Source organism: Prionailurus viverrinus, chromosome D1, assembly GCF_022837055.1.
Source record: "Prionailurus viverrinus isolate Anna chromosome D1, UM_Priviv_1.0, whole genome shotgun sequence".
Classification (NCBI taxonomy): domain Eukaryota; kingdom Metazoa; phylum Chordata; class Mammalia; order Carnivora; family Felidae; genus Prionailurus; species Prionailurus viverrinus.
This window is the reverse complement of record NC_062570.1, coordinates 38,883,578-38,897,771: the sequence shown is the minus strand read 5'-3', so window position 1 is coordinate 38,897,771 and position 14,194 is coordinate 38,883,578. Positions and strand designations below refer to the sequence as shown.

At 43.1% G+C, this 14,194-nt stretch overlaps 1 protein-coding gene across 2 annotated transcripts in view; it reads left to right on the top strand.

The window, feature by feature from the left end:
* Positions 1 to 4,365, top strand: part of LOC125146931 (lysine-specific demethylase 4D-like) — a 34,852-nt gene extending 30,487 nt beyond the window's left edge. For both annotated transcript variants that reach the window (XM_047823859.1, XM_047823860.1), the window contains exon 3: positions 1,872 to 4,365. In XM_047823859.1, the coding sequence (XP_047679815.1) occupies positions 2,214 to 3,791 (1,578 nt within the window). In that variant the 5' untranslated portion in view covers positions 1,872 to 2,213 and the 3' untranslated portion in view covers positions 3,792 to 4,365. The remainder of the gene's footprint in view (positions 1 to 1,871) is intronic.
* Positions 4,366 to 14,194: the final 9,829 nt, after the last annotated feature.

Below are 14,194 nucleotides of genomic sequence, written 5' to 3'. Positions count from 1 at the left end.
TTTGTCAAGCTCTCAGTGTCTGTTTCTATGTATTAGGAAAGTCAGCTATGTCTCCTGATCTTGGAAAGTTGAGGCTCTATGAAGAAGAGGTCCTTAGGTGCCTTACAGCACAATGCTCCCTGTTCACCAGAACCAAGCACTTCAGAGATGTATACTATGTGGGCTGCATGCACCCCCCATTATGGCTGAGCTGCACTTAAAGTCTATTTTTTGATAAACATATGGAAATTTGTGAAAATCATCATAGCTTGATGAATTATCACAATTAGCTCTTCTGATGGCTGTGTAACCAGCCCTAGGTTAAGAATATTTCTTCAGAGGCTTCTTTACGCCCCACTCACAATCTCTCTCTTTCTCAAAGGTAACTACTACTCTGACATCTAATATAGCTAACTTTGCCTCATTTTTATCTTTTCTTTAAGTTTTTTTATTTTTTTTTTTTGAGAAAGAAAGAGAGAGAGCAAGTGGAGGAGGGCCAGAGAGAGAGGTAGAAAGAGAATCGCAAGCAGGTTCCACACTGACAGCACAGAGTCTGATGTGGGGCTCAAACTCATGAACTGTGAGATCATAACCTGAGCTGAAACCAAGAGTTGCATGGTTAACCGACTGAGCCACCCAGGTGCCCCTCATTTTCATCTTTATAAAAATGGAATCATGGATTATGTTGCTCAGTATGATGTTTATAAAATTATTTTTTATGTTTCTATGTGGTTTTGTTTATCGTCATTCTATATTATATTCGACTGTATGAATATACCATAATGTTCATCCATTCACAGTTGATGGGTATTTAGGTTGTTTCCAGTATTTGGCTACTAGAAGTAATTTTGTTATGAACATTCTCAGAGGTACCTTTTAGTGCAGAGTCATGCGTGTTACCTAGGCATGTTTCCACATGTATGCACATGTATGTGTTCAATTTTACACATGCATATGCTCAGTTTTATTAGTACATACTCTCCAAATAGTTTTTCAAGGTGAGTGTAATGATTTCCATTATCTTTATTAGAGTATGACAATTCCCATTGTTCCACATCCACACCACCTCTTGTTTTATCATCTTATAAAATTTTAGCCTTTTATGTGGTATATATATATAATGGAATACTACTCAGCAACGAAAAAGAATGAAATCTTGCCATTTGCAACAACATGAAAGGAACTGGAGTGTATTATGCTAAGTGAAATAAGTCAGTCAGAGAAAGACAGATATCATATGTTTTCACTCATATGTGGAAGTTGAGAAACTTAACAGAAGACTGGGGGAAGGGAAAGAAAAAATATATATAGTTATGAAGAGGGAAGAAAACCATAAGAGACTTTTAAATACAGAAAACAAACAGGGTGAAAGGGGGTGGGGGTGGGGGTATGGGAAAAATGGGTGATGGGCATTGAGGAGAGCACTCATTGGGATGAGCACTGGGTGTTTTATGTAAGTGATGAATCGTGGGAATCTACTCCCAAGAGCACACCGTATGCACTGTATGTCAGCTAACTTGACAATAAGTTATATAAAAAAATAAAAATAAATAAATAAAAATAAAATAAAATTTTAGCCCTTTGGGTGCCTGGGTGGCTCAGTCGGTTAAGCATCTGACTCTTGATTTCAGCTCAGGTCATGATCTCACAGTTTGTGGGATCAAGCCCTGTGTCTGGCTCTGCTCGGACAGAGTGGAGCCTGGTTGGGATTCTCTCTCTCTCCCTCTCTCTTTGCCCCTGCCACTCCCCCCCGTCAAAATAAATAAATAAACTTAAAAAAATTTTTAGCAATTCTTTGAGCGTTCAATAATGTTCCATGGTGGTATTTTATCTGTAACTCTCTAATACTTTTCCTACATTAACTTTCAAAATTTTTGTATTTTTTCTTTTAGGCTTTGTCTAAACACTGCCCTGAAGACACTACCTTTAGGATACCCACCCAAGACTGAGTGATTCAACAAACCTCAAGAGGACAGAACCAGGTGCCAACAGAGGAGCATCACAGAATTGCAGGCACAGCCACCCTCATTGCTGGGCGAATATTCTACCACGAGTGCTGTTCCCTGATGAATCAGCAAGCCTAACAAACATTATCCTTTAATTTGCATAGTGATAGTAGTCCACCAGTGTTTCCAGCTGACACAGACACTCATTCATTTTTGAAAAAGTAGCATTTTCCAGCATCCTCGAATATCCAGAAGATATCTAAAACGTTTGGGCTTTGGTGCTTATTAATGAAAACCATGAAGTCTAAGGCCACTTTTGCTCAGAACCCAAATTGTACCATAATGATATTTCATCCAACCAAAGAAGAATTTAATGACTTTGATAAATACATTGCATACATGGAATCCGAAGGCGCACACCGTGCAGGCCTGGCCAAGGTGATTCCCCCCAAGGAATGGAAAGCCAGGCAGACCTATGATGATATCAGTGACATCTTAATAGCAACTCCCCTCCAGCAGGTGGTCTCCGGGCGGGCAGGTGTGTTTACTCAATACCATAAAAAGAAGAAAGCCATGACAGTGGCGGAGTATCGCCAACTGGCAAACAGCGGAAAGTATCGGACTCCGCCACACTCGGATTTTGAGGATTTGGAGCGAAAGTATTGGAAAACCCGCCTGTACGATTCTCCGATTTATGGCGCTGACATCAGCGGCTCCTTGTTTGCGGAAAACACTCAACAGTGGAACCTTGGCCACCTGGGGACCATCCAGGACCTGCTGGAGCAGGAGTGCGGCGTGGTCATCGAGGGCGTCAACACGCCCTACCTGTACTTTGGCATGTGGAAGACCACCTTCGCCTGGCACACGGAGGACATGGACCTTTACAGCATCAACTACCTGCACTTCGGGCAGCCCAAAACCTGGTACGCGGTGCCCCCGGAGCACGGCCGGCGCCTGGAGCGCCTGGCCACCGAGCTGTTCCCGGGCAGTGCCCGCGCCTGTGACGCCTTCCTGCGGCACAAGGTGGCTCTCATCTCGCCCACGGTCCTCAAGGACAACGGGATCCCCTTCAATCGGATCACTCAGGAGGCTGGCGAGTTCATGGTGACGTTTCCCTATGGCTACCACTCTGGCTTCAACCACGGCTTCAACTGCGCAGAAGCCATCAACTTCGCCACCCCGCGATGGATCGATTATGGCAAAGTGGCGTCTCAGTGCAGCTGCGGGGAGGCCAGGGTCACCTTCTCCATGGACGCCTTCGTGCGCATCCTGCAGCCTGAGCGCTATGAGCTGTGGAAGCGCGGGCAGGACCGGGCTGTTGTGGACCACACGGAGCCCACCTCGCCAGACAAGGGGGAGCTCAGCGCCTGGAGGGAGGCCCAAGCTCCCCGGAGAGCCCTGCTGGGCCTGAGGCACCTCCCACCCCGCCGGGCCACGCGCACCCCTCGGCCTGTGGCCGCTAGTGGTGGGACTGGCCGTCGCACCCCAATGTGCCTGGCCTCCCCACGCTCCTTGCCGGCCCAGAGTTCTTCCTCTGATGCCCAGTCTGGGCTTGTCCCCGCCTGCACTTCCCAGGAGGCTGGCCCCACCCGACCACCGACCCCGATTCCCTCTGCCCGAGATGTTCATCCCTCAATGGGCAGATGTGGTCCTGGTCGTCGTCCTCGGGAACAAGGGGCCCGGGGACCCAGCATCCAGGCCCGGGCCAAGAGGCGTCTCTCGGTGGGAACAACACACACAGCCCAGTACCCTGAGGCTCTGCCCGGTCCTGTGGATGAACCCTCAGTGGACAACCCTGTACCACTGAGCCCTGGGCTCCAGCAACCTGCGGAGGCTTCTGGGTACAGTTGTGCCCTTTTCCCCTAAGCCCAGGGGATAATGTTGTAACCTACTGCTCTTGTGTGTGGAGGCTCCTTGAGACCCACCACATTTACATCAGAGCTTTGGGCCAGCCTGCAGGTTACTGGTCTTCAGAGGCCAGTGATGTTGCCACTGATGCGTTGAGTCCATGTTCTTTATCATGTTCGCCATAGTTTGTTCTTCCTGCCAGACTCTGGAGTGTCTTTGGACACTGCTAATTCCTGTGTTGCCAACTGAGGTTTCATCCACTAGACACTCTTGTGTCTCTGTAAGCTAGGTCCTGCTGAGGTCATGAGAGCATAATCTTCCCCAGACTCCTCTGGGCCAATGCTTCTGGGTTTTGATTCTCCTCCAATCTCCCTGCCTTTTCTCCAACCCTACCCCTTCCCCCCTTTCTTGCAAAACAAGGCCGTTTTGATCAAATGGGTCAGTAGAGACTCAGAACATAATTTATGATCTTTCTGAGTCTTGGATGTATTCAAAATGTGTTATGGCCAGTATTTGTTCACAAATGTATTAAAGGTAACCACAATGTTAAAATCTAAAATTTGTTTCTAATAAATATTGTGCATTCAAATAATTGAGGGGTTGAGGTTTCTTTTCTGCACTTTTCTTGATAATTATATCAGAACATTTCAAGCAAGGCTGATTTTTGTTGGCTGGCTGCATTGCGTGATGTTGATGAGGAAGCAATTTGGCAGATGGTTATTGGGTATGAGCTGACCGGGTGGGTGAGGGGATTTGGCTTGCAGCCCTATCTTAAGGGTGACATGATGGAAGTCACCTGGTACTTTTCTGGGCAGTAGGACCACAGCTGCTGGGAGGTGAGCATGCAGGGGACCAAAGTGCCCCATCCCAAGACCTTCTCCCCAAGTCTGCACTGCGTTTTCAATACTTTGCATGGCCCATTCATTGACTCATCCCAGGAGACATGTGCACAAAGAAATGGACAAGAGAATTCTACTTGTTAACATGTGCTGTGAAGACAGGAAAGGGGTGGGATGCTGGAACACACTGGGCAGGGCTGGCCTAGGTTGGAGGAATCACAGAGAGTTTCATTGAGCAGGAGACCTCTGCCAAGACCCAACTAACAAAAAGGAAGCTGCATCCAGAGCTGATTTCCACTTAGAGGAAACAGTAAGTGGAATAGACCCAACATGGAACTTCTGTTTTCTCAGGAATGGAGAGGAAGCTCATTTGTGTCTGGGCATACAGAGGAAGAAAGAGAGAGGCAAGGTGTAGGGTATGAGGCCCTTGTAGCTCATGTAAAGTATCAGGGTTTTTTCACCTTGACAGGAGAAGGCATTGGAAGTTTGACACAGCCCTTGACATGCTGAGATTTATGGATTTAAGCAGCGAACTGAGTTGTGGTGTGACAATGTGGGGGCAGGAGTAGTTAGAAAGTCCAAACAATAGTGGTGAGAGTCAATGGTTATTTCGATGTCAGAATTGAAAATACACACGAGTGGAAAAACTCAGAATCAGTCTTGGAAATTGCAAGTGAGGGTTGGGTACAGAAGGAAACATTTCAGAGAAGCAAAGGGCCTCTCCCCTCCCTCCAGCTCTCCCCTAAGAACATCACGAAAGCTCTGGCATTGGAAGCCCCACGTACCCCCGAAGGCAAGAGTAATGAGAACATAGTGTTGGGTGGGAATTCTGATGCAGGAACATGTGTCTCATTCTACACCGTGCAGCTGGGCACCTTGGTCTTTCCTAATGTGACAGGAAATGGAAGTAGACTCTGGAATGCTGGGCTTGGGAAGCTGAGCTCAGGGACACCTGGTACAGTGGGTGACGGCGGGGGGGACGGGGGTGGGGGTGGAAGCCCCGGATGGAAGCGGACTGAAAGCATCTGAAAGAGAGCAGCCCTAGAGAGCAACTGGACCCACAGCGTATCTTACATAAGCAACGAAGACACTTCGGTGTAACGCATTACTGAGAGCTTGAGGGGTTTTTTTTGGTCCTTCAATTGAGATCAGTTGTGGATACAGCAATGTAGGGGAATGCAAGAATTCTGAAAATTTCAAGGGCAATCCCTGGCTCATGTTCCTATTTTAAATGTTAGGAATTGAGATTCTCATTATGTTTCAGGAATCTTACAAACTCTTCTCTGGCAGATAGATGTACCGGGCAGCTTAGCATAAGCTCAAAAAAGGGTTGGGTCTTAAAGGGGAAGAAACAAAGCTGATTTCCAGAAAATATCGTTCCCATTGGCATTCCTCTGTTTTCAGCCAGTTATTTTCACATATTTGTTTTAATTTGCCTTGCTCAATAAGGACAAGAAATATTAAGAATGTTGTTCAGCGTACTCAATAAACTTTTCTAAGCTTTTTAATGTTTGTTTGTTTGTTTGAGAGAGAGAGAGAGCAAGAGAAGAGAAGGGGCAGAGAGTGAGAGAGAGAATCTCAAGCAGGGTCAAAGCTGTCGGTGCAGAGCGGACACAGGACTCGATCTTATGAACCATGAGATCATGACCTGAGCCAAAATAAACAGACTGACGCTCAACTGACCGAACCACCCAAGTGCCCCTAAACTAGTCTTCTTGAAAGGACTGGGAGCCGAGGGTGGTATTGAAGGGGCTTCTGCAAGCAGTTTTATTCACAATCCTATTTCATTTCGTGGCGACACCCTCAGTGTAGACACTCAGTGTTGACTACTCTTCTCAGTAAAAGACACCCATCTCCAGCTGTCTCTCATGTCCACTAAGGTTTTCCTATGCTCAATCTTGGTAAAGCAAGGGGCATTTATCATAACAATTACATAAATTGCCACTTTTGTTCTCACTGCCATGATCTCTTCTAGACATTTCTTAACCTCTGAGAGAGAACAATGGTGAATTCAGTGTATATTCAAGTTTATAGACAAAAGTATATGCAGCCACAGGTAATATGGTGTGCATGGTCTTATCAACTTATCCCATCATGTTTTTATTTTTTATTTTTTTTAACGTTTATTCATTTTTGAGAGACAGAGGCAGAGCACGAGCGGGCGAGGGGCAGAGAGAGAGGGAGACATGGAATCCGAAGCAGGCTCCAGGCTCTGAGCTGTCAGCACAGAGCCCGATGTGGGGGCTCGAACCCACAGACTGCGAGATCATGACCTGAGCTGAAGTCAGATGTTTAACCCACTGAGCCACCCAGGCACCCCCCGTTAGGTTTTAAAAATTCAATATTACATTTACAAGCTCTGAAGACATTGCTTTATATAGGTCTTAGTCCAACAAATTAAACGAGATCTGTTGTCAATTTTTATCTTATTCACTCCCCTTCTGATGGACAACAGGATTATTTCCAAATCTTTGTGAATTCAAACAACGCTTTCCTGAACAGCTTTGTATAAAGAAATAGAAATACTATGTTGTATTTAATGATCATTTTCAACTTTCCTAGAACAGTCAGATTGGCTTCCAATTTATATCTCCACTAGCAGTGAGGGAGTTCTAGCTTCTCTATATCTTGGCCCATTCTTTTTTTTTTTTTTTTTCCCAATTTTTTTTTTTCAACATTTATTTATTTTTTGGGGGGGACAGAGAGAGACAGAGCATGAACGGGGGAGGGGCAGAGAGAGAGGGAGACACAGAATCGGAAACAGGCTCCAGGTTCTGAGCCATCAGCCCAGAGCCCCGACGCGGGGCTCGAACTCACGGACCGCGAGATCGTGACCTGGCTGAAGTCGGACGCTCAACCGACTGCGCCACCCAGGCGCCCCTATCTTGGCCCATTCTTAAAAATCACATGCATTTATGCCTCCTAATATAAATGAGTAAAAACTAGAATCTCATTGTGTTTGCCTGATTGCTAGGAACTCTGCACATATTTTCATACTAGCCATTTGGATATAATTTGTTAATATTGCCTAATCTGAGGTTTTGCCCTCTTTGGGGGGCTAGGGGATTGTTTTGTTTTGTTTTTTTGTAGTTTTTTGTTTGTTTGTTTTTTGCCTTTGTGGAGGTTTTGTGATATTCAGGATACTAATTCATTGTGGGGTTGGTGGTTTGTTTGTTTGTTTGTTTGTTTGTTTGTTTTTGGCATGATGACAATTTCCTAGAATGTAATTTTTAATTGTTTTTATATCGTTGAATTAGGGTTCTAAAGGTAAACTGAACCAATAGAATATATAGAGATACATATAAGAGGAGCTCTTATTATAGGAATTGGTTCACATGGTTGCAGAGGCCAAGAAATCCAGTGATTTTCTAGATTAATGTTCTGCAAGCCTGACAACCAGAAATATGGTGATGTAACTCAGCATGAGTCCAATGGCCTGAGAATCTGGGAGCCAATGGTAGAAGTCTGAGTCTGGGTCCCATCACACTTAAAAGTAAAAAAAAAAAAAAAAAACAGTAAGGGTCTCTGGGTGGCTCATTTGGTTAAGCATCTAACTCTTGACTTCTGCTCAGGTCGTGATCTCGCTGTGCGCGAGACAAAAAAGCTGGGGCAAAACTGTACGTGAGTCCGGGGAACAAAGGACACATATGCTTTTTTAAGGAGACCAGGGGTAAGTTGGGAAGGCTCTTTTAAATTAAATGTCCACTGCAGTGAAGTGGGAGTTTCAAATGTGCTGGTTTTTCATTGGCTGAGCTGTTGCCCGAGATGAGGAAAGCACCTCTTCCTCCAGCTATTATCTAGTAGTAGCCACCTGCAAGATCAAGTCCACGTAAGGTTGAGTCTGTCTCTTCCTGTTGGGTCCGAAATTGACATGAGAGCTCCCCCTGCCAAAAGCTCCCAGCTCCACTTTGGCGAGGTTCTCCACCACCAATTTTCACTGGCCAAACACCTGGGAACCAGAGGCCCTATGTCTGATGTCCCAGGGCAGGCAAAGACGCTGTGTCAGCTCAAACCGAGAGGCTGCATTGGCCTTTCTTCTTCTTTCATTCTGTTCCAGCACTTGATGACTTGGATCAGCTCACCTGTGTGGCTGAAAGTGATCTTTACTCGGTTTACTGATGCAAATGCTAATCTCTTCCTGAGACACCCACGCAGACACACCCAGGAATAATTTCTTTAGCAGCTACTGTGGGCAGCTCTGAGCCCAATCAAGTCCATGCATAAAACTAACCATCAGAGTCATTACATTGGAATGAGTTAAGTATATCAGACACTGCCACCGTGGTGCTTTTGGTTCTTTAAGGCCTTTTTTTCCACCCTGAGTTCAAAAAGACAAATTCTTCAGTATGTTTTCTGTTAGTCGTCAAGCTCTGTTTTGATTCTTCAGCCTGCAGTCCACCTCAAATTTATGTAAGTGGTGTGAGGTAGAGCTCTACTATTTTTTTTTTTCCTCTCAAAAATAGTCCATTCTCCCCCACCCCCAGTTTGGTGTTCCCTCCCCATTATATAGAGATTCCCAGTAACACAGTATGCGTGTCTGGCCTCATCTATCTCGTCTACAGATGTGTTTGTTCATTGCAACTTATCACAGCCTCATAGTGGAGAAGTCAGACTTCTTTGTCCTCCTTTCAAGGAATAATCTCGGAGATTCTTTGAATATCTGACTCCACCACTTGCTAGATCTGTAACCTTAAGAAGTTTGCCTAATGTCTCCTTGACTCAGTTTCCTCACCCGGCCAACATGAGGATGAGGAGGAGGACTTCCCTGGAAGGGTCGTTATGAAAATTAAACCAATAATTCTAGGAGCGCCTGGGTGGCTCAGTCAGTTAAGCTTCTGACTGGCTTATGTCATGATCTCACGGTTTGTGGGTTTGAGCCCCTCGTCAGGCTCTGTGCTGACAGCTCAGAGCCTGGAACCTGCTTCAGATTCTGTGTCTCCTCCTCCCCTACTCGTGCTCTGTCTCTCTCTGTATTTCAAAAATAAATAAATGTTAAAAAAATTAATTATTCTATGCAGACTATTTTGAACATGTCTGGCATTGGTAATCTCCCTATGCATTAGCTAGCTACTTTTTAATAATATATGCCCTATTAGTTGTAAAGAGGGACTTCTATTCATCAAAAGATATGAAAGAGAGCATGAAAAGGCAAATCAGGGAGAGGAAACAGATACCGTATTACTCATATCCAATGCAGAGATAATATCCAGAATATATAAAGAACTACTTCAAAGAAAAACTGACAACCCAGCAGAAAAATGGAGAAAATGCTTGATTAGGCACTTAACCAAAGAGCATATCCAATTGGACAATATACTAAAGAAAAAAATCTCTCTCCCTCTTTAGTGATCCCCTGGGAAACACAAATCATAATGGGATACTCCTGCACGGCCATCTGATTAGCTAAAATAAGAAGGCTGATAAATCATCGAAGGTTTGCAAAAGTGAGGAACCACAAGCATCCTCATATGCAGCTAGTGAGTGTGTAAATTGGTAAAAACTCTCCAAAAACAGTTTGGCAGGACAAGGTTTGAATTCACGTTCTGTGACCAAGAAAGTGATTTTTAGGTATGAATGCACGTGTGTGCTCCAATGAACGTGTGTGAGAATTTTCGGAGCAACACTGTAAGAGGCCAAGGGTGGAGGCGACTCAGAGGCCCCTCGACAGTGTAAACGTTTATATGGCTGAACCCACGACTGCCCTGAAACAGAACAGAGTCCCGCGATGGGCGACAACATCAAAATGATCAAAAAAATACACAGAAGGGTACATTAAGGCACACAAAGTAGGATTGTATTGATATGAATAAGGTTAAATAAAGTTTTCAAAAATGGGCACAATTTTAATTTTATGTTGTTTACCAAAATTACTACGCCCAGTGTCAGGATAGGATTAGTGTCAAAGGCAGTTGGGGCAGTAATACCAGAGGGGACGGACAAGTCACGTTCCTGGGTGTCTGGTGAGGTTTTATTTTCTTGACCTGGGTGGTGCTTGCTCTATAGTTATTTGTTAACAGAACATATAAGCTTTATACATTTCTGTAAGCACATAGTTCATGGTTTTAAAACATTAAAAGGAACCCCCCCCTGCTTTCTGTTCTAAAACTATTAAGACCTATAGTGATTCATGAAATCATTTGATTTGTGTTGTGTTTTGTAGACTGTTTGAAAAATCTAGATTATATTTCTAATATTTTTCATTTGAATATCACTTATTGGTGTCTTCTCTTGTTTATGTTATTTTATTATATTTAGTAATACTTTCCTTTTTTAGAACAGTTTTAGATTTCTGAAAAATCGAGCAGGTAGTTCAAAGAGTTCCCATTCCTCCCAACCCCTCCCACTCCCATTTCCCCCTAGTATTAATGGCTTCATTTCAATGATACATTAGTTCAATGAATGAATGAATACCAATGTTATTTACTAGAACTTCCTTGTTTTTCACAAAAATGCTTATATAGAAACTTGACAATTTGGGGGAGTAGCAGTCAGTTATATTGCAGGTTGCCTCTCTGTTGGAATTCGTCTTTATTTATGATTACCCTTGGAGGAAGATTACAGAGTTACAGTGCCATTTTTGTCACACTATATCAAGGGCAGATACTACCAACATAAGTTATGACTCTCGGTGTTGACTTGGCTGAAACCATGTTCATTTCACGATCTCCATTGTAAAATGACTATCCCCACCCCACTTGCCACTCTGTACTCCTGAAGGCAGTCAGTATTCACAGCCTGCATTCAGGCAGCAGACTGTTATCCTCACCTCCTTTAGAGTGGAGTATATGCAATGTGTCTGGAATCTTCTGCAGGACAGATTTATTGGTCCTTCTCAATTTGTTAATCATTTATACCAGTGTGGACTCATAGATATTCATCTTATACCTTGAGTTGTCATTCAATAGCACTTTCATTATTTTGTTGGCCAGATTGTTTGAGTTCTGGCCATTAGGAGCTCTTTCCTGTGGTTCCTGTGCCCCTTTGCGGTGACTCTCAATGTCTTTATTGGTTTAATGGGTCCTTAATTTCAAGATTTGAAGAAGCTCCAGGCTCAGGTCATCCGTTTCCTGTCCCAGTCCTAGTAACTTCTTTTCCTTCATCAGATTTGCCACTTTTTTTTTTTAATTTTTCCCTAAAAGTATCTGTTTTCTGGGACACCTGGGTGGCTCAGTGAGCTGTGCCCTGCCCTTGATTTTGGCTCAGGTCGTGATCTCATTGTTCCCGAAATCCAGCCCCTTTTGAGGCTCTGTGCTGACAACATGAGCCTGCTTGGAATTCTCTCTCTGCCCCTCTCCACTCACACTTCCTTTCTCTTCTCTTTCTCAAAATAAATAAATAAACATCTTAAAAGTATCAGTTTTCCGTTTTATTAATCATCTTTATTTTTTCAGGTGTTCGTTTTCCCTTTCGTTTATTTATCATGGTATCATTATTCTGATTTTTTTTCCTTTTCTCTTGCATAATACCGTTTTGTTTTTCACTGAGTTGAACATACAAATCAATAGCATTTTATATGGATATTATTGTAGGGGTTATGTGGCTTCTAATTTTCAAATAAATATAGTTGTGTTCAGTTTTTTATTGCTGACTTTCAATTGTCTTTCACTGTGGTCAAGATTATGCTCAATATGTTGGTTCCATGGAAATGTTATTGCTATTTATTTTGTGGTCTTATATCAGTAATATTTTAAAAGTTTCATTATTTTTGAGGCAAAGAGAGAGAGGCAGAGAGAGAGAGGGAGAGAGAGAGAATCCCAAACAGGCTCCTTGCTGTCAGCACAAAGCCAACCAATGGGGCTCACATTCACAAAACCGTCAGATCATGACCTGAGCCAAAATCAAGAGTGGGTGCTTAACTGACTAAGCCGCCCAGGTACCCCTTATATCAGTAAATTTTTATAAGTATTTTATATGTATTCAAAAGCATTTTCCATTGTTATTCTTTGTGTGTGTGCTTTACTTCCCAGTGCTGTGTGGTCAGGCACATAAAGTACATCACTGTTACATTTTCCTAGTGAGTGTTTCTCTTTGATAACTCTCAACTTTCTTGTATCCTATAAATATATTTGATGTGAATTACAGGTATCTTTTGTTTAATGTTTGCATAGTTTGACTTTCCCACTCTCCATTTTCAGCCCCTTAGTTTGCTTTGTTTAAAGATTGGTTTAAAAAAAAACAAACAAACAAGAGATTACACAAAGTCGGATGATTACTTAAGACCCCAGCCCCAGGATTCCGTTAGATGGGCGCTGATACAATTAAAATCAGCTACTGGCCGGGTATAAAGCCAGAGCCATCAGGACATGAGCTGCATTTGGACGTGAGCTGCTAAGAGTAGTACAAGGTCTCTCCAGGCCCTGGAGTACCTTCAGCTGGAATCAGGATTTTGTTGGTGGAAGGTAGGTCGCTTTATTTGTGCTATTTGCTCTTGTGAGCAAGAGTTATTTTTCTGTTACAAGTTTAAGTTGCTGACTGTAGTTTTATATATATTTCCATTTGAGAACTACACATTGGGACCTCATTTCCTTGGGTTAAAAGAAGGCAGTAAAAACAGTTTTATTTTTAGGGGTTCTTGGGTAGCTTAGTGGGTTAAGCGTCTGACTCTTGGTTTCAGCTCAAGTCACAACCTCAAGGTTCATGAGATTCAGACCTGCGTCGGGCTCTGCACTGATGGCTTGGGATTCTCTTTCTTTCTCTTTCTCTCAAAATGAATAAATAAACTTAAAAAAAAAAAAACCAGTTTTACTTTTAAACTGTTTTCAGACTTGTGGAGTTAATATTCTTCTTAATAACTTCTTGGTAAAAATCATAGATTTTCAGGAAAAAGCCCTGCATTCAGCAGGCTGGTATCCAGTAGAATTAAGACGGCTTCTAGAACTGGCTACTGGTTTCTAGAATTGGACTACTACCCCTGCATTAACTAGTTGCAGAATGCTATAGATATTTCTCTATGCTAACCTGTGTCTGAAAACTTTGTTGAACCCATCAGTTTTAATAATTTGTCTTTTAATGCAACATGATTAGGTTTTAACTAGATTGCTTCAAGTGTTTACCCATCAAGGTTGAGAACATCCGGTGTAAAATTAACATGAGCATTTATGTTCTGTATTTTGTTGTTTACATAAATCTTTGCTTCTATCATGGCACTTCTTTCCCTTTTTTTAAAAAAATATGCATTTGGGGCGCCTGGGTGGCTCAGTCGGTTGGGCGGCCGACTTCGGCTCAGGTCATGATCTCGCGGTCCGTGAGTTCGAGCCCCGCGTCAGGCTCTGTGCTGACAGCTCAGAACCTGGAGCCTGTTTCAGATTCTGTGTCTCCCTCTCTCTGACCCTCCCCGTTCATGCTTTGTCTCTCTCTGTCTCAAAAATAAATAAACGTTAAAAAAAATTTTTAAAAAATATGCATTAAAATAATAAAATAGGTGTTGAGTTATTTCAAATATTTTTCTGCATGCCATCAGATGATAATTGTTCCATTTGATTTGTGAAGGTATTCAGTAATACTGGTAGTGTTTTTAAACCATCCTTGCAACACTTTATCATGATGTGGGTGGTTTTTTTTTTTTTTAATGCCGTTTCTGGT